Source organism: Aotus nancymaae, unplaced genomic scaffold (genome assembly GCF_030222135.1).
Source record: "Aotus nancymaae isolate 86718 unplaced genomic scaffold, 86718_ANA_hifiasm-v0.15.2.pri h1tg000011l, whole genome shotgun sequence".
Taxonomy (NCBI): Eukaryota; Metazoa; Chordata; class Mammalia; order Primates; family Aotidae; genus Aotus; species Aotus nancymaae.
The window spans coordinates 51,642,478-51,662,620 of NW_026988422.1; the positions used below are offsets into that span (position 1 = coordinate 51,642,478).

The following is a 20,143-nucleotide window of genomic DNA, read 5'->3' on the forward strand; positions in this document are numbered from 1 at the left end:
TCAGCTAATGGAGTGTTCACCATACACGAGAGGTGGGAAAACAGGTGAAGTGAAGTTATGAGACACTGAGACATGACCTGGCTAACTAAAGGGCTGATAGAGCCCAGGTCTGGGGTCCCAAGCTTCTGTGCCAAAGTGCTTTGTCACTCTCAGCTGTTTCCTCTCCCCAGTTCAGCTCTTATCTGTTCCTGAGCAGAGAGCCTTGTACCTGGCAGCTCTAGTGCCTCTCTCAGTGACCGAAGGACCTGATCTAGCTGCTGGGAGAGGGCAGTGTGGCTGGCAACACAGTCCTCGGTTAGGCTAGGCCAGCACATCTGAAGTAGTTCAGTGATGCTGCACCGTAGAGGGCCTCCTCCCTTTTCTTCCACACTCTCTATGGAAAGCAAATAAGAAAGAAAAAGTGAAGTCTGCTGCTGACTTAATGTTCCAAATCCAGAAGAAAAGAGAAAAAAGAAACTCACCTGATTTAGTTTGACCGGCTGACATAAGCAAGTAATTGAGAATCTTACTGATTTGCTGAAGAACAACTGGAAAACCTCGAATGCCATCGGCAATTAGGAGTACGTGGTCTATCCGTCGACCTGGAAATAGATGAAAAAAGAGGGAATGCAAAAAAAAAAAAAAAAGACATTGAGGTATTTTCGGAGATTGACACTCAGTCCTGTATGTACCTGTGGAATTTTATCCTCTTCAATATTAAGGAGGAAATATATGCTGTGCCATTTGGGGTGACAACCAATATACTTCCCTAGTTTCATGTCTGAGATTCTAGGACTGCCTCTGGCAAGATGCCTCAGCTGTCAATAACATCAGCAGATTCAGAATCTCTAGCACTCCTATGGAATTGTTGTCCCAAGCCAAATGGATTTGCCATGGTACTGCCCTAAGCTGTGACCTTGGTGGGGATCATATCTGTCTTCTTTAATTGCTTTAAGTGGTATCTTGACATTCCAACTAGACTATAAACAACTTATGAACACAGATTATGCTTTATATCTCTCCTATACTCCCATATACTTGGGATAATCTGGAAATATAGTGGTCACTAAATTCCTAAATCAGTATATTGAAGAGATATTTGCATTCCCATGTTTGTTGTAGTACTATTCATAATAGCCAAGATTTTGAAGCAACCTAAGCGTTCATCAACAGACGAATGGATAAAGAAAATGTGGTACCTATACACAATGGAGTACTATTCAGCCATAAAAAAGAATGAGATACAACCATTAGCAACAACATGGATAGAACTGAATATCATTGTGCTAAGCGAAATAAGCCAGGCACAGAAGGACAAACATCACATGTTCTCACTTATGTGTGGGATCCAAAACTCAAAACAACTGAATTCATGGGGATAGAGAATAGAAGGATGGTTACCAGAGGTTAGGAAGGTAGTAAAGGGTGGGGGAAGATGGAGATGGTTAATGGGTATAAAAAATAGTTAGAGGCCAGGTGTGGTGGCTCACACCTGTAATCCCAGCACTTTGGGAGGCCATGGTGGGTGGGTGGTGAAACCCATCTCTACTAAAAATATAAAAATTAGCTGGGAGTGGTGGCACGTGCCTGTCGTTCTAGCTACTAGGGAGGCTGAAACAGGAGAATTGCTTGAACCCAGGAGGCAGAGGCTGCAGTGAGCTGAGATTGTGCCACTGCACTCCAGCCTGGGTGACAGAGCGAGACTCTGTCTCAAAAAAAAAAAAAAAGTTAGAAACAATGAATAACACCTAGTATTTAATATGACAACATGGGGACTATAGTGAATAATTCAATTGCACATTTAAAAATAGCTGAAAGAGTATAACTAGCTTTTTTGTAACACAAAGGATAAATGCTTGAGTGAATGGATACCCAATTTTCCATGAAGTGACTGTTACTCATCGCATGTATGTACCAAAAAAATCTCAAATACCACACAAATATATACACCAAATACGTACTCACACAAATTAAAAATAATTCCTTATGAATTGACACGAAATTGTTTCAGTGATTGAGATCTCGAAAAATATTTTATTTTAGGATATAAGTATTAGATGAGGGGAAGGGCAGATCATTGGACAAAAACAGCATTGTATAAGCCACTGTATACTTTCTTTGAAGGACTATGTAAACATTAAAGGACATTTTAACTGACAGCTCAGAGGTGATTTGGAAGGGTGCACAGAAGAGTTAAATAGCGGGCTTGATGCTGCTATCCTTAGAACATCTGCTTTCAAGGTTGGCCCTTGGCTGGCACTGTGGACTTGACTGGTTTCCTATGCTGATATAAAACTTTCCCTAAGTGACAGTAGCTCAATGGGCCTAAAAACTTTGTACAATGTGGTTTATGCTGAGCACCTGCTTTCCTTTTGGGAATCTGGAATTTGCTATATGCTAAGCAGAGGGTGTTTTTGTCACCAGTCCTCAAAAAAAAAATACCTCGGGCCTTGGGTCTCTAATGAGCTTCCCTATAGACAACACCTTGCAACTGCTGGCACAACTCATTGCTGGAGGAATAAGCATGTCCTGTGTGACTCCACAGGGAGAGGACTCTCGGAAGCTTGGACCTGGTTTCCTTCAGATTTTATCCTATGAGCCTTTTACTTTGCTGACTTCTCTTTGTATCCATTTGCTGAGATAAATCTTAGCTCTATGACTATATCTGATTGAATGTGACGAAATTTCATAATCCATTGCCATGTGCTTCCTCCAATAACTGCTTTCTTCTTGGACAATTTATCAAGACTCTCAGAAACCCATCTCATTTGAGAATGAAGGGATACAGTTAAACACAGCACACTCACCCTGCCTTTCAAGGCTACTATTCAAACGCCGTTCGGCCGTCTCCAAAAGCTGCTTGCAGGTTTTCGAGAGCTGGCACTGACAGCAAGCTAGGTCAAATGCAGCCATGGCAGGGGGACTGAGGTCTTCCAGAACGTCTCTCAGGGGAGCAGTGGGCTCCATCAGAGCTGTGTTTATCCAAAAGTCCTCCTGGAGTGTGGGGATGGGCTCTCCAGAGGTGCTGAGCAGCTTGTCGGTCACATCAGAGATAGAGTAAAACACCATTCCTGGCCATCCAGCAGTGAAATAAAAAGCAAGGGGTTATAAGGATTCTCACTACAACTTTTATTAGGCAAAGTAGTTATTTAAAAAATGTCTGAGGTTCATCTGCACAGGGTACCTTCTATATATATTAGTACTATTATTACGGCCCACGCTTGTAGCTTCAAAACAGTAGCATGAAAGGAAGACCAAGAGAAACTCAGAGTGGTCCAGATGAGGGAGGGCTTCTTCCAAATGAGGTCTCAAAGTAGGTTCAGAAAGAATGAGGTAGATCTGTGTGTGCTAATCAGAACAGATCTCTAGAACACATCACTAAAAAGCAAGGTAGACTATAGTATTGTCCTAAGAGCCTATTTATATTAAAAACAGAAAGGATGTGTATATGTTCTTGTGAATAGGCAAAGAAAATTTCTGGGATAATATATAGGGAGCAATATGTGATGGTACCTTGGTATGTAGAGCCTAGGTCAGTAAGAGTTGTGAAAATGTGAAAGATGATTCCAGTTTCAAGAAATAATGAAAGGATGGGCTCTTTTGCAGTGCATCCAAGGTTGGGAGATTGAGACCTGTGAATTCTAGGGCTTACATTTTAATATCCAACTTCACTTTATAGAACAGTAAAATAATATGCTTTATCCCTGAATAATTACGTGGGAAGGAAATAAACTCGTAACCATTTTCTGAAGCCAGAGACAGTGGCCATCAAAACACAGGTTAAAAATAGCATTCATAGGCTTCAGTTTATGTCACATAGGATAAGCTTCATGCAGTAGGTTGACTGGTGGTGTGTGAACAGCCTGGCAGGGAAGTTGGGTGCAGCTGGAAAACTGGATGTATCGAGTTTGCTGTTTTTCAAGGCAGGTGTCCTGTATTGAATTTCTGCTCATGTTCATGAGCAGCTTAGGATTCTGGTGGTTTCTCCCCTTTTCCCCCCTTTCCCAGCCACCTCATCATTTATGGTGTTAGCAGGGAAGCCTGACCTGCTGCTGCAGCGCTGCCAATGGCCTGTAGAGTTGAGCGGCCACTGCCAGTTCTCCGAATGGTGTTGCTACCTCCATCTGAGTTCTGATTTTCAATCTTGTGCTCTACTTGGGCCAGCTCTTGGATCACTTCCTGGTAGCGCTCCATGAACATCAGCTCCCCTGAACTGGGTGAGGACTTCAGGTTGAATGTGAACAGCACCTGTCATGGGAGAGGGAGAGTGTGTGCCTTGGTGCTCCTACTGATTTAGGGAATGTCCACAGATAGGAGATCTTGCCAACCATTAGACTGTGGCCCTAAGATGTCTTTGTGCTTTGTAGGGTCAGAAGAGCACTGAATGTTAGAAGAGCAGGTCAACTATAAAAAATAATTCATAAAAGAAAACCACCAAAGCCTCAGTAGAAAATAGGCAAAAGCTGTGGACAATTTCAGAGAAAATATATATGGCTAACATATAAATGAGAAAATATTTTTCCCTTTATCAGCAATCTAGGAATTTAAGTAACAATACCATTTGGCATGTATCACAATAACAAAGTGCAAAAATAAATCCTTAGGAGCTGGTGTAACATTAAGTGTCATAACTTTTTTGAAAAGCAGTTTAGCAATCGATAAAGCTTTCAAAGTGTTTCTATCTTTTGACTCAGTAATTTTTATGAGGAACTTTCTTAAGAAAATAATTCAAAAGGCTTAATGCCTAAACGTAATCACCTTGGCACTATATATTACAACTATTAGGTTAAAAACTATCTAAATCTTGAGCAACAGGGAAATGATTAAATGCATCTACTTGATTAGACTATTGTAAGGTCACTAAAATCAAGGTTAAAAGACAAATGCTCATATCATAATATAAAAATGCATGATATAAAGTTTTAGATTTGAAATAATCTCAGCTATCTAAAAGTCATATATATTTTGGAGAAATATTGGCCAAAAAAATTAAATTTTTAATATAGGGTTAAAAATAATTTTATTTTCTTGTTAATACTTTCTGTTATTTTCTTATATGTACAACTTATTCTGTCTGTATTCAGGTCAAAAAATAAAGTTTTCATTAAAAAAAAAAAAGACCATGGCCCAAGGAAGAAAGAAGTAGAGGACATTTAGGGGTAAAATATCATGGGACTCCTAGTTAAATTCCTCCGGATTTGAGCATTAGAAAGGCTGGGGAGGGGGCGGCCATGGTGGCTCATGCCTGTATTCCTAGCACTTTGGGAGGCCGAGGTGGGCAGATTACTTGAGGCCAGGAAGTCAAAACCAGCCTGGCCAACATGGTGAAAACTCGTCTCTACTAAAAGTATAAAATTTAGCCAGGCATGGTGGTGTGCATCTATAATCCCAGCTACTCAGGAGGCTGAGACAGGAGAATTGCTTGATCTCAGGAGGCCAAGGTTGCAGTGAGCTGAGATAGAGCCACTGCACCCCAGCCTGGGTGACGAGTAAGACTCTGCTTCAAAAAAAAAAAAAAAAGAAAGGCTGGGGCTGGGGAGGGTCCTGTCCTCCTTCAAGGATCATAATTATCATTATCATTAAAGTATAAGATCTAAAATGATCACAGAAGGTTAAGTAAAAATTGTCCTATCACCTAGAGTTCCCTAGATTTATTCCTCAACAACTGAACTCAGGAGAAAGAACTATTCTGACCTACATATTAAGTAGCTAAATTACCAATTACTTTACTAACAGTAAAAGTATCAATATACCAAGAGAGTTTTAAAAATTAGAAGAGTAGTGTTTTATGCTATTAAGTTTAATCAACAGTAGAGGATTTTTTATATTCCTCACAGTTAGAACATAATTCTCTTAACATCCCTATGAGGTAGAACAAGTAGTTAGTACATTTAACGCCAATTTTCAAATGAGGATATCAAAGCTTAGAGAGGTTCAGAGTCTTTCTGACTACCACTCCTGTGCTATTTTCTCTCTACAATACAAATATTCTAGTCTGTTAATTGAACTGGCATTTTATTTATTATTGAGGCTGGGCGCAGTGGTTCATGCCTGTAATCCCAGCACTTTGGGAGTCTGAGGTGGGTGGATTACCTGAGGTCAGGAGTTTGAGACCAGCCTGACCAAAATAGCGAAACCTCATCCCTACTAAAAATACAAAAATTAGCTGGACATGGTAGCGAATGCCTGTAATCCCAGCTACTAGGGAGACTGAGGCAGGAGAATCAGTTGAACCTGGGAGAGGGAGGTTGCAGTGAGCTGAGATCACGCTATTGCACTCCAGCAGCCTCGGTGACAAGAGCAAAACTCAGTCCCACCTCCACCGCCAAAAAAGAAAAGGAAATTGTCTGTATTATAATTTTTAACTAGATAAAAACATGGGCTGGGCGTGGTGGCTCATGCCTGTAATCCTAGCACTTTGGGAAGCTGAGGCAGGTGGATCACTTGAGGTCAGGAGTTCAAGACCAGCCTGGCCAACATGGTAAAACCCCGTCTCTACTAAAAATATAAAAATTAGCCTAGTGCTGTGGTGGGTGCCTGTAATCACAGCTACTCGGAGGGCTTAAGGAGGAGAATCATTTGAACCTGGGAGGTGGAGTTTGCAGTGAGTAGAAATCATGTCACTGCACTTCAGCCTGGGCAACAGAGCAAGACTCCATCTCAAACAACTCCAAAAAAAAAAAAAACCCCTGTATATGTTCAAAAAAGGAGTCAAGCAGATAAACAAAAGTTTCTATGTTTTTAAGTATTGGGAGTGTGGCTAAACATTTTCTTTTACCTTTTAAAAACACTGCTTATCTTAAGAACAACAAACAATTCAGTATCTTTCAATCCGCCCTGCTGAAGCCTGGGCCTGGGCATATGGAAACCCCCTCCTGCTTCTTCTGCTCGATGTGGACCCCTGAGTGCCCCCAGGTGGCCCTGGTTGCACATGCTCCAAGCCTTACCTGATACTAAGTCAGTTAAGGTTTGGCAAGGTATGACCTAGGCTCCCCTTACCTGACGGGCTTCTGTGAAGTTCCCTCGAAGGATGCAGGATGCCAGCAGTGACTCAGGTGGGGAGAACATCATGGGGATGAGTGAACTCTGAGGATGGGGGTGCAATCTGCTGTCCAGCTCATTCTGCCCAAACACGGCGCTCAGACTTCCCTCTGTAGGGACACATGAATGTGTGGGGCCAGAGAAGCAAGAGGAATTAAGGAAATGCTATATTGCTGCCACCTCCCACCAAACTTTTATCTCCTCAATGTCCTTCTGTAAAAGGTCTGTAAATAGGTCTTAATTTTTCCTCAAATGAAGGGCAAACGTATGCTATTATCTTTGAATATAAGATGTAAATGCCAATTACCTTCCTTGGGTATTTACCTCTATTTATCTCCGCTGCTGGATAACTAAATTGAGAATGAAACAATCCTTTCCCTTCTCCCAGCTAAAATCTGGCCATCTGCCAACCTTGAACAATAAGTTTGACTGCTTAATCCTGGCTTTACCCCACAGTATATGGTAACTCACTATCAGGGCAAAGCTGCTCGAAATTGGCAGCTGGTGGAAATCTGCATACCTGATGTACTTGTGCTCAGCTCACTACTTGTGCTTTCCAGAGATGGGCTGGAACCTTTGTCTCGGCCATCTACAGGTATTGGGAAGAAAAGAGAAAGTCAATCATCAGCTCCTTATAGAGTGGGAAGTGTGAAGTTGGCTTGAAAGCCAAGATCTGGGTAGTTAGAAGCAGATGACAATGATTACTATGAACCTGCTGCTTTTTCTACAGCAAAACACCAACTCCTACAGACCAAAGGCAAAGGGTAGGCTTAACATGGCAACAGGGTTCACTTGGGTAGTAGCCTATACCAGTGGTTCCCAACTTGTGGGTCTCAAAGCCACAGGAACTTTCAAGTTATTTTTACGAGTCAGTGATCGGCACCTGCTCAGTAAGCACTGGCAGTATTCTGAAAAAATAAAAGCGCAACTGTTATAACCAGGAAGTAGTAGGGACACAATATTTCCTGACATAGAAAAAGGTGTCCTCATACTTGAAAAAGTAGACAATTAGCTGGGTGCGGTGGCTTACACCCACCTGTAATCCCAGCACTTTGGGAGGCCATTGCAGCAAGATAGCTTAAGCCCAGGGGTTTGAGACCAACCTGGGCAACATAGCAAGACCTTGTCTACACAAAAAATTAAAAACAAACCAGTTGGGCAAGGTGGCATGCACCTGTAGCGCCAGCTGCTCAGGAGGTTGCGGCAGGAAGGATTGTTTGAGCCCAGAGTTCAAGGTTACAGTGAGCTATGATCATGCCATTGCACCTCAGCCTGAGCGACAGAGCAAGACCCTATCTCTATTTAAAAAAATATAGGAAACCAAAGTCTAAGACCTGGCTGGCTGAAGGCCATAATATTCAAAGTCTCAGAGAAAAAGCTTTTTCTCTTCTCAACACCATGTTTTCTAACGTGCTAGAGCTTTCTAACAGAGGCTCACTATTCCTTAGCATGGTCATTTGAGGGGTTGTCTCAGCCTAACACAAGGGATTCCCCTCAGTTCACTGTTGGGGCTGCCCTTTAGAAGGAACAGCTGTAGGAAAGAGATGGTGGGTTGTGCATTCTTGGGCTGAAGGGGTCGAGTGGATGCAAATTCTGCCTTCTGACCCAAACCGATTAATGTAGCAGCTTAAGGGACTTAGCAACTCAATCTTGAAGGTTTCTCTCATGGCATCCTCCACCCTACCCAGTATGCTCACCTTTCACGTTGCCACTTAGCTAGAGCCCACTCATTCCATGGAGCTTGGTTCAAGAGTCAACTCCTTCATGAAACCTGTTGCCCTGACATCTGCAGGTCATGTTGATGTCCCCTTTTAAGACATGTCTTCTGTTTTCAGGCAGAGCCTCAGGTCACTTTAAACTTTTCATGTTTATTGTCTAAGCAGGTACATTACAAATTGTTTGAAGTTAAAGGCCCAGTTTTTGCCTCATTTACCTCCCTCAAGATACCTAGTATTGTTTAGCCCACAGGAAATCCTCATGAATTTCTTTTAATTTTTAAAAGATCAACACTAAAAACCATAACAAAACTTGATTCTCTAAAAATTTAGTACTCCTGCATAATGTGCCTATATTAAACTTCTCAAAGAAAAGCCCATAAGCAGAATAAAAAGACAAAATAGAGAAAAATATCATAGCACATGATGACAAAGTATTTTCCTTAATGTATAAAGAGCTTTCTACAATTCAACAAGAAAGAAATTCCTAAAAGAAAAATGGACCTTAGACACTAGCCAGTTTACAGAAAAATACAAATAACCAATAAATATATGAAAAGACATTCAATCTCAAACTAAAAAAAAAAATACTACTAAAGCAAGGAAACATCATTATTTTATCACCCATATTGGTGAAGGTTTTAAAAAATCTAATACAACTGACTGATGAGAGTATGTGCAAATAGGTAATCACATATAGCTTGCAGAACTGTAAATCATAGGAGGGAGAGGATGGAGAGAGGGTGGTTAATGAATACAAAATCAGAGCTAGATAGGGATCAGTTCTGCTGTTCTGTAGCACTGTAGGATGAATATGGTTAACTATAATCTATTATATATTCTCAAAAAGCTGGAAAAAGGATTTTTTTTTGAGATGGAGTCTCACTCTGTTACCCAGACTGGAGTACAGTGGCACGATCTCAGCTCACTGCAACCTCTGCCTCATAGGTTCAAGAGATTCTCCTGCCTCAGCCTCCTGAGCTCGGCATCCGCCACCACACCCAGCTAACGTTTGTATTTTTAGTTGAGACAGGGATTCACTATGTTGGCCAGGATGGTCTTGAACTCCTTACCCAAGTGATCCATCTGTCTTGGCCTCCCAGAATGCTGGGATTACAGGTATGAGCCACAGTGCCCAGCCAAAGAAAGGATTTTGAATGTTCACAACACAAGGAAATGACAAATGTTTGAGGCGATGGATATGATATTACTCCAATTTGGTCATTACACATTTTATAAACATATTGAAATATCACTGTGTATCCCATAAATATGTACAATTATTATACACCAACTAAAAATAAAAGGGCAGCAGCACACAGTGGCCCATGCCTGTAATTCTAACACTTTGGGAAGCCGAGACGAGTGGATCACTTGAAGTCAGGAGTTCAAGATCAGCTTGGCCAACATGGCAAAACCCCATCTCTACTAAAAATACAAACATAAGCTGGGCATGGTGGTGCGCACCTGTAATCTCAGCTACTCAGGAGGCTGAGGCATGAGAATTGCTTGAACCCAGGAGGCAGAGGTTGTAGTAAGCTGAGATCATGCCACTGTACTCCAGCCTGGGCAACAGAGCGAGACGCCATCTTTTAAAAAAGAAAAGAAAAAGAAAAAGTAAAAGGGAAAAAATAGTAAGACCTACTTGACAGTATTGTGAGGATTAAATAAGTTAGCAATTATAAGGAATGTAGAGCAGCATCTAGCATATGACTACTTAATATTAACTCTTTTTTTTTTTTGAGACGGAGTTTCACTCTTGTTACCCAGGCTGGAGTGCAATGGCGCGATCTCAGCTCACCGCAACCTCCGCCTCCTGGGTTCAGGCAATTCTCCTGCCTCAGCCTCCTGAGTAGCTGGGATTACAGGCACGCACCACCATGCCCAGCTAATTTTTTGTATTTTTAGTAGAGACGAGTTTCACCATGTTGACCAGGATGGTCTCGATCTCTTGACCTCGTGATCCACCCACCTCGGCCTCCCAAAGTGCTGGGATTACAGGCGTGAGCCACCGCGCCCGGCAATATTAACTTTTATAGAAAAAAAGAAATATATATTGGTCTACCTTATTTTTAAGGCAACTGGGTAATATCTATCTGTATTTTATATCCATATACCTCTGACCTAGTAATTTTGCTGCTAGGAGCTTATGCACAGACATGTACAAGGTTGTTTACTACAGCACTGTTTATAATAGTAAAACACTTAAATGTCCATGAACAGGGTGTTTTTGACAATGGAACACTAAGGAGTATTTAAAATGGTAAGTGAAAAAATTTCTCAATTTACAGTATATTGGTATATATAGAAAGATATAATTGAAAAAATCAAGCTGCAGTTCTCAATATATAATGCATGTGTATATATAAAAGAATATACATGTTTGTATTGCATGGAAAATTTCTGGAAGGATACATAGGAAACTATTAATAAGGGTTACCTTGGGGGAGTGGGAATAGGATAATTTTACAACACTTGTTGTCTTTGACCATGTGCTGTTTCTTAAAGAGTATTATACAAGTAACATTACACCACTTGCCTAGTGAATGGGAATGAGCTCTTGAGATTACCTGCCTGGCTCCTTCTTGTCCGACGACCCCGGTGCAGACTGGGGTGCCGTGGGGCAGGCCGGTATCTTCGGGAAGGTTGCTCCTCTGAAAGAGCAAACCCAATGGGACATACAGGAGAATGATCAACTTTGATTTGGACCCCTCTTGGCATAACAGGTAGGGGAAGGTTTACACTGGGCTCTGAGACATGGTGCATACGCCAGTGTTCTGATGCTGGTTGCCATGGTGATGATGTGCCCTGAGTTATGGGGTGACTCCCATGTACTCCTAGCTCTCTCCCACATTCCTGGGATCTTTCTCCCTCCCCACCTTCTGGTCCCACCAGTTCATCTTTCTCTCACCTGAACGATGGTTGCTTGTCACCACCTTGTATCTCCATTGGGCCTCAGAGAGAACCTTGGAAAGTCGATGCAGGCGGCTCTGCAGTCCATCTCTGCTTCCTGAGCAGCTCTGACCTTCTTGCTTTGGCTTCTCAGGGAGGTTGTGGCTGCTGATCTCATCCAGTTGTTCTTGGAGAAGCCTGAGGAAGGCCCCTATTGCAAATTCATCAGCCAGAAATCCACTGATACCACTAGTAAAGTGCTTTAAGTCCAAAAAGCTGTGCCTATGAGGCCCTGGGTGACTGTCTTTTGGCTGTGCCTTCAAACGGCTTGGCATTGTATAAGCAAGGCTCTTTGGGACTCCCAGGGAACCCCATTCTGACTTCCTTTCGGGATATGCTATGTGCTGAGGGCTCTCTAATGGGGACCTCAAACCTGCGGGGCTCGTCCCCTCAATGTCATCATCCTCAGCATAGTCCTCAGGCAAGTGAGGCTCTGGGTGAAGATCAGCAGAGGTGATGAAAAGCAATGAGAAGATGTTTTCTAGAAGCTCCAGGCACAAAGAGTCAGGAATACTGCACAGATACTGTTGACACTTGGCCAGGTAAGTTGAGAAGAGATTTGCAGCACCTACAAAAACATGTACAAGGGAAGAGGCCAGAGAAAGAGAAGACAGAGAATGCAAACATTAGAAACATTACCTCCCAGAGTCAAAGATTCTCACAACTTTAGCTCATTTATTTATTTAATTCTAAAGGAACTGAGGTAACAGTGAGAAGAATAAGAGAGACTTCTTAGGCTGTCTCTTCATGATTTGCAGAAAGATTTTGCTATTCTAAAAGTACAGCTGTCCAGGCATGGTAGCTAATGCCTATAATCCCAGCAAGTAGGGAGGGCGAGGCAGGCGGATCACTTGAGCTCAGGAGTTTGAGACCAGGCCTGGCCAACATGGTGAAACCATGTCTCTACTAAAATACAAAAATTAACCGGGCATGGTGGCAGGTGCCTGTAATCCCAGCTACTTGGGAGGCCGAGGCAGAAGAATCGCTTGAACCCAGGAGGCAGAGGTTGCAGTGAGCTGAGATCACGTCACTGTACTCTAGCCTGGGCGACAGAGTGAGACTCTGTCTCAAAGTAAAAAAAAGAAAGTACAGTTTACGGAAAACTCATTATTTTGTATCTGCTTTGTAAATATTACATTGTTTCTCATCCCTGATAAGGACTCCATATTTCACTTCCAGGAATGAAGGTAGCAGGCAGACCCTTTACTCTTCAATTCTATTTCCACTTATTTTTACACTAAAGATGATCATGGCTACGTAGCTCTCTTAAGAAATCCTCAGTAGGCAAAAATGACGATGCTAAGAGGTAAAGGTCTATTCCAAAGCTAGAAGAGAGGGAAAACTGATCACTAGTCACAGAAGGCAAGTTAAGGAATTGTCAATTATTAAGAAAAATGAGAGAAGATAAGATGATTAGGTTGGTACTTTTCACATTGTAGGCTGTGACCTCTGAAATCACCTTAGAAGGCTACATTTAAAAAGATCAAATAGGAAAGAAAAATAATCCGGAGTGTGCTCTATGAAGTAAGCATTGTTTTTAAAACTTTGTTTCAGTTTATAGATCATATATACACACATACATATGCAAACACACAAAGTTTTTACCTTGGTGCAAACTGGAGGAGGATGTAAAATGCCATTTCTACCATGAAATTAGTTTTTTAAAAAAGCAATTGAAAACACCCCACTAGGTGATCAGATTCTGTTAAAACTTAGGCAATCACTTGCTTTTCCCATGTCCCTTTGATTTACAGAGGCAGATAGATGGATGAGACTATTCCTGGGTGAAATAAAATTAAGACCATCACCCCACTCCCAATATTGGTGGAAGAGAGTAAACACACAAAGCCCCTACTGGCATAGATTGTTACCAGCTTATGTCAGGGATGGAGGGAAGTGCTGTACCTGGGGAGGAAAGAGAGTCATTCACTGGCTCTGCAGCTGAAGCCAGGTCCTCGCAGAGGCTGTCTTTGCAGTCCTGGCACTGAGAGTGCTGATGTGAGTTCACGCAGAGGGCATAGATGGCATACTTCATGGCACAGAAGCCCTGGTAGAGTGTCAGGTTCTGAGACTGGCTCAGGTGCTCAGGGACTGCAGCATCAACTGCATCTGAATTACAGAGAGAAACAGGCTGAACTTGAGAGTTAATCCCTTCACGCTACAAGTATGGGTGAAGCAAAGAGACACTGTGCTGCACTTAGAGGTCCACCTGTAGGTTCTTACCCTCTCTCCTTTATGTTGGTCTGACTAGAGCTTTCCCTCTAGTCAGTATCAACTTTCAGTTCCTTGCACTTCCTTTCCCCCATCACCTCCCTTCTACATATCTCATGACTTCTACATGGCATTATTGCCCAGGGCCAGGACTTGCACCTAAGAGTCAGTGCCTCCTTAAATTTTGTACCTTAAATATCTCTCCTGCCTCACCTTAGTTACAGCCTTACTATTGCCTCATTCTGCCTTTTCCAAGTTCAAGTTCCAAGTATGCCCCAGTGGGTCCAGGGAACAGATTTAAAATACTGTATTCCTTTGGAGGGCCTGTATATTTGCATGTAGGAGCTCTGCTAAACAAGCTGCCTCTCTTTCCAGAAAAAACATGGAATCTAATAACACTGGCTATCCAATTAGTAGCAGGTCCTTTTGAAAAGTAAAGCAACATCCAGGCTGGGAAACCTCGACTGCCATATAAGAAAGTTTGTGTCTCCCAAAGGTAAGTGTCTCTGACCTGTGTGGCAGGTTGTGACTATACAATGATACGTTTCTCAAGAACAAAAAGAAACGTATACATTCCACAATGTATACATGCATCAACACATCACGTTGTATTCCCAAAATAGATACAATTATTATTAGTCAATTAAAAATAAGGTAACACTATGTGGGGTGTAGTGATAAGTGCCTGTAGTCCTACCTATTAGGAAGGTCGAGACAAGAGGATCATTTGACCCCAGGAGATCGAGACTAGCTTGGGCAACATAGCAAGACTCCTTCTCAAAAACAAACAAACGAACAAAAAAACCATGGTGAGAATTCATTTGAGAGAGAGAAGTAAGACAAAACTTAAAAAGAAAGAGCTTTTTAATGGGGTCTTGAATGTAAGCAAAGATCTTAGGTTAAAAAAAAAGGCTTTGTTCCTGTTTCAGACAAGTCTTTCTTCTTTTTTTTTTTTTTTTTTAAGACAGAGTCTCATTCTGTCCCCCAGGCTGGAGTGCAGTGGCGCGATCTCAACTCACTGCAACCTCCACCTCCTGGGTTCAAGTGATTCTCCTGCCTCAGCCTCCCGAGTAGCTGGGATTACAGGCGCACATCACCACACTGGCTTATTTTTTATATTTTTAGTAGAGATGGGATTTCATCATGTTGGCCAGGCTGGTCTTGAACTCCTGACCTCAAGTGGTCCACCCACCTCAGCCTCCCAAGTGCTGGGATTATAGGTGTGAGTCACCACGCTGGGCCCAGGCAAGTCTTTCTTCTAAACTTCCTATCTGTCACATGTATATGAATCGGACATGAGAGAAAAGGCACAAAACATGCTATCAGAAAGCTTATAAAACATGAAGTCACTCCCTGAGAATTTGTGTAAACACTGACTGACAATGCTGTGTCCTCAGAGGGCAGTTCCTCATTCTATTTCACTGGAATGAGGCTGTAGTAGTGGTTCCTGTGATGGTTCCACAAGGACAAAGAATGCGGGACCATGCTCATGGGATTCTCTACACCTCACCAAGAAAGAGGGATGCCCTATACCCCATAGTCTGATTAGGACAAACATTTAGAGGAGATCTGCTCACCACCTTCTTGTAAGATCTCAGCAATCACATGTAAATAAATCTCATGCTGGAAGAAACATGCAAAACTGTCCTAAGAGGAAATCCTGGCCAGGTCATTCCATCCCAACTCACCAGGTTCTTGCTGGGGGTCCTTGGCTGGCACCTTCTGTAAGAGCTTGAGAACATCTTCCTCCCTGAGGGCTGGAAGGTTTGTAAGGTGATGGAGAGTGTAGAGCACTGAGTGGCTGTCTCCACCATGTAAATGACACAAGAGATCTCTCTTTGGTATGGGGTTGCTGAAGGGAAAAGTCGGGAGGATGGAAGAGAAGCAGTTTATATTATTGCCTGAAGAAAGATCAATCTCCATTCCCTCTTGTTCTTCCTCTCTGGACCATAACGCCACAAGTTTCACTTCCCCACAAACCAAATTTTAGTTGGTTTGGGTCCAAGCATAGCATTTATTTATCCTCAGGGAATACATCTATCGAACCAGCTCTAGTTGTCTAGAAAGGACCTTTCTGGTTAGTAGGGTTTAGAAAGGGCCTATGGATTGAATTCTCTAATTTCTACAGCCTTTCTAGCTTCAAACAAACACAATTTTCTCTGGCTTTACCTTGAGTAAGGGTCCCTTGCTACTTCCCCCTCTGCCCACTGTACTTCACCAAGTGCTGGTGAAATGGCTGAAGAACAAGAAAGAAACCTAGGTCTAGGTTACGTTGCCAGAGAAACGCAGGGCCTCACACACAGTTCAGTAAGCATTTGTTGAGTATGGGTGATCCAAGGTAACAGAAGGCTAAGAATGTGGGTGATATTATGAGCTGTGTGACTTTGGACAAGTTATTTTCTACCTCTGGGCTTCGGTTGCCCAATTTTTACAATGAGGGTAATTTTGGTATCTACTCATAGGATTTTTGTGAGGCGTAATTAAAATCATCCACGTAGAGGGCTTAGAGCAATGCCTGGCTTGTGGTAAGTGCACTGGAAATGTGCTTTTTGTTACTGTCATCTTAAAATTATCCTCTAGTTATGACCTGACAGCTACAGTGAAGGTAATAATTACTTGTGTTTCTTGGTTTAATAGCTGGAACAATTATTAGTGGCTGGTCAACATTGCCAGCTCAAAACATTTATGTGGAAGATGCCTTGAAATGGTCACACAGGTGGAACACAGGGTCAGCTGTGCCCCATGGTGGGCAGGTGGGGCCATACCTGCTCTGCTGTATACACCACTCCAGGACCTCCAGGTGAGCCCACAACCCATCACAGGCATCCCTGAGGAGCTCATCACAGCCTGCATCCTATGTCAATATGGGAAAAGAAAGAGATGCTGACTCAGGCACCTGGGGTTACAGATTATGACTGACTTTAGGGCTCTGCATTCTGCCTAAGCCCAAAGCCCCACAGCTCTCACTTGCAGAGCAGCCTGAGTGCTGAGTGAGAGTTACCTGGGTCCTGTGCAGGGTCTGGAGCAGCATCTTGGCTGACTCTAGGCTCTGGCAGTGTGTCCAGCCCAGGAGCACAAGCAGGCAACTCAGGGGCCTGAATTCTCTATCAAGTAGGCAGTCAAGATTTGGGAAGTCTTCTTCTTTCAACAATGTTAGTGCTGTTACCTGTAAGTCAAAGAAAGCTGTTAAAGGCAGCTCTGTAGATGAGACAGAATGGGTTCTAGCTTACTGCTCATTAGAGAAAGAAGTGTTTTAGTACAGCACGGAGGTTTCTGACAACAGGAGTGGTTGGCCTGGTGTGGTGGCTCACACTTGTAATCCCACCACCGAGGCAGATGGATCACCTGAGGGCAGGCGTTCAAGACCAGCCTGGCCAACATAGTGACACCCCATCTCTACTGAAAATACAAAATTAGCCTGTAATCCCAGCACTTTGGGAGGCCGAGGCGGGTGGATCACTAGGTCACGAGATCAAGACCATCCCGGTCAACATGGTGAAACCCCGTCTCTACTAAAAATACAAAAAATTAGCTGAGCATGGTGGCGTGTACCTATAATCCCAGCTACTCAGGAGGCTGAGGCAGGAGAATTGCCTGAACCCAGGAGGCGGAGGTTGCGGTGTGCCAAGATCGTGCCATTGCACTCCAGCCTGGGAAACAAGAGCGAAACTCTGTCTCAAAAAAAAAGAAAAAAAAAAAAAAGAAAAAAAAAAATTAGCTGGCATGGTGGCACACATCTGTAATCCCACCTAAGCGGGAGGCTGAGGCAGGAGAATCGCTTGAATCCAAGAGGCGGAGGCTGCAATGAGCCAAGATTTTGCCACTCCAGCCTGGGTGACAAGAGCGAAACTCTGTCTCAAAAACAAAAAAACAGAAGTGGTGAACTGAGTAAGATAAATGTTTATGAAAACACTAGAATGTGAGCTCCTTGAAGGCAGGGACTGACTTCTGTCGTAACTTCAGCTCCTATTACAGTATATGGCACATGGGAAGAGATTAATAAATATCTGCTGAATTAAATTGGAGTTCAGTTGCAATCTGGAAGGAAAAGGTTAAAGTAATTAAATTCTGCTGTCAGCTAGGCAACATATTGTTGCCACTGTCTTTTTTTTCTTGCATTCTCCAGAAAGCACACACATATTCAGCATTTTAGTTTCTGCCAAAGGACTGATGTAAAATGACTGCAACTGTAAATATGAATGATACTGATTCTCAGAGCCTCCTTTCCCATGGGACTGTGGGAGGGACAAAACCAAATGACTCAACACTAATTAGACTGTTTTATGTTGGCTAAATGAGTGGGAGAGAAATAATGAATGAAAAAGTCTGGGGAGAAGCCCTAGGTACTTCTATAATGAACAATTAAACTTGACTTACCAGGACCTGCTCGAGGAAGTGTTTGCTGTTGTTCAGGCAGTAGAAATAAGCCACTTTCCAAGCCTGGGCTGGGTCGGGATTGGAGAACAGGGCTAGCATTGCCCGTTCAGGGTCTAGATGATCCGATGAGACTGAACATCAAACAAGACGGTTATCAGGAAACCAAGACCTCTTCTTTTCTAATCTAGAGCCCATTTGAACAACCAAGTGATGTGAGAGTTTGTTCTTTTAAAACCTTAGACTGGGTTTTCCATACTTTATCTTAAAGAGTCTTTACTTCTCTTAGGAGCTTCTGAAAAGCTTTTTCCTGCTATTGCTATTACTTTTTTTCTTCCCATCACCTCCATCTTACATTAGAGAACCTGTACTTTTTTTTTTTTTTTGAGATAGGGTCTCACTCTGTCACGCAGGCTGGAATACAGTGGTGCAAACATGGCTCACTGCCTTGACCTCCTGAACTCAGTGATCTTCCTGCCTCAGCCTTCTGAGTAATTTGTGTGTGTGTGTGTGTGCCACCAAGACTGGCTAATTTAAAATTTTTTTTTGTAGACATGAGAACTCACTACGTTGCAGAGGCTGGTCTCCAACTCCTGGCTTCACATAATCCTCCTTGCCTTGGCCTCCCAAAGTGCTAGGATTATAGGCCTGAGCCACTATGCCAGGCCTGTACTTTTACAAAAGAGCATCATACCCATTTTTGCTTAGTCTCCCCTATTAGATGTCTTAAGCAACCTGGAAGGCACCAGTCTAGAGACTCCAGTGAGGCTGGGCATACTGGGATTACTGAAACTAAAGGAGCAGCAGCAAAGGGAACACACCTCTTCCAGAGGTTGTAGCCCTCGGTAACTTTTCTGTGACCTTCTCTGCATAGGTATGGCCGTACAGGGACACCAGGCCAAGGCTGGTCTTGCGCAGCAGGCAGCTGAGCACCCGCTCCTCCCGCAGGGGACTCCCCTCAGTCCTGCAGGCCTCTAGTAGTTCCTCACACAGAAGACGCAACTCAGCCCCAAATGGTTCTGCAGGGCAACGCAGAGTCTGCAGGGCTGCATAGATGGCATCAACTACCCCAGGGGGTGCTGCTGAATCAGGGCCCTGCAAAGCCCGCAATGCCTTTCGAATGAGGTCCACCAGTGCATTCTGCAGAGGCCAGTGACAGAGACTAGTGCCGTCATTCTCCCCAAGCAGGAGCTCCAGCAGGGCCTGTGCTGGCTGGGGAGACTGCCTCAGAAGATCCCAGAGCACAGAGACAGCTTCGGAGCTGAGACGAGGAGTCCAGCTCTCCCTCCTTGGATTTCCGTCAGGCACGGGGCCTATTGCACCTTGTGTTAAGGTCTCATACAGCTCCTAAATAAAGGAGGAAGAGAGGGATGGGTGGTGGGGATGTTATCACTTGTGTGCCTTCATGCTTTCCTCTTTTTTGGCTTATTTATGTAATAGTAGCAGTAGCAAATATTTCTGTAGTAGTTACTGTGTGTCAGACACTGTTCTAAGGCCCTTTACACAGAAAAATCAAATTAATCCTTACAATAGTCTTCAGAGGAAGATACTACTATTACTCCTATTTTATAGATGAGGACATGGAGGCTGGGAGAGATGGACTCAATTGCCCAGGGCCTCCATGCTCAAGCTAGTCCCACCTCAGTGCCTCCAAAATGTGTACTGTGATGTGAATCAAGGTCTGCCAACTCACAGAACAGGTAAGACATTATGCCCATCTAAAGGCATTTACATTCAATTTTTAAAAGAACATTGGTTTTTAATCCTTGAACTAAATCCTAGCCATGTTTTCAGTCCATTCGTTAACCTTCCATAAAACCTTCTTCAATACCTCTAACCCATACAACTTCAATGTCCTTAAAATTAGTATC

At 43.1% G+C, this 20,143-nt stretch overlaps 1 protein-coding gene across 3 annotated transcripts in view; it reads right to left on the reverse strand.

The window, feature by feature from the left end:
• Nucleotides 1–20,143, reverse strand: part of ZFYVE26 (zinc finger FYVE-type containing 26) — a 67,313-nt gene that overhangs the window by 39,381 nt on the left and 7,789 nt on the right. For 2 of the 3 annotated variants that reach the window (XM_064374979.1, XM_064374978.1), the window contains 13 exons: nt 18,276–18,406; nt 16,900–17,064; nt 16,664–16,752; nt 15,587–15,750; nt 13,593–13,796; nt 11,647–12,255; nt 11,306–11,389; nt 7,541–7,609; nt 6,979–7,130; nt 4,026–4,227; nt 2,787–3,050; nt 462–581; nt 209–373 (listed from right to left, as the gene is read on the reverse strand). In XM_064374979.1, the coding sequence (XP_064231049.1) occupies nt 209–373; nt 462–581; nt 2,787–3,050; nt 4,026–4,227; nt 6,979–7,130; nt 7,541–7,609; nt 11,306–11,389; nt 11,647–12,255; nt 13,593–13,796; nt 15,587–15,750; nt 16,664–16,752; nt 16,900–17,064; nt 18,276–18,406 (2,418 nt within the window). Of the gene's footprint in view, nt 1–208; nt 374–461; nt 582–2,786; nt 3,051–4,025; nt 4,228–6,978; nt 7,131–7,540; nt 7,610–11,305; nt 11,390–11,646; nt 12,256–13,592; nt 13,797–15,586; nt 15,751–16,663; nt 16,753–16,899; nt 17,065–18,275; nt 18,407–19,093; nt 19,620–20,143 lie in introns of all 3 variants that reach the window. The other variant, XM_064374977.1, reaches the window with a different exon arrangement.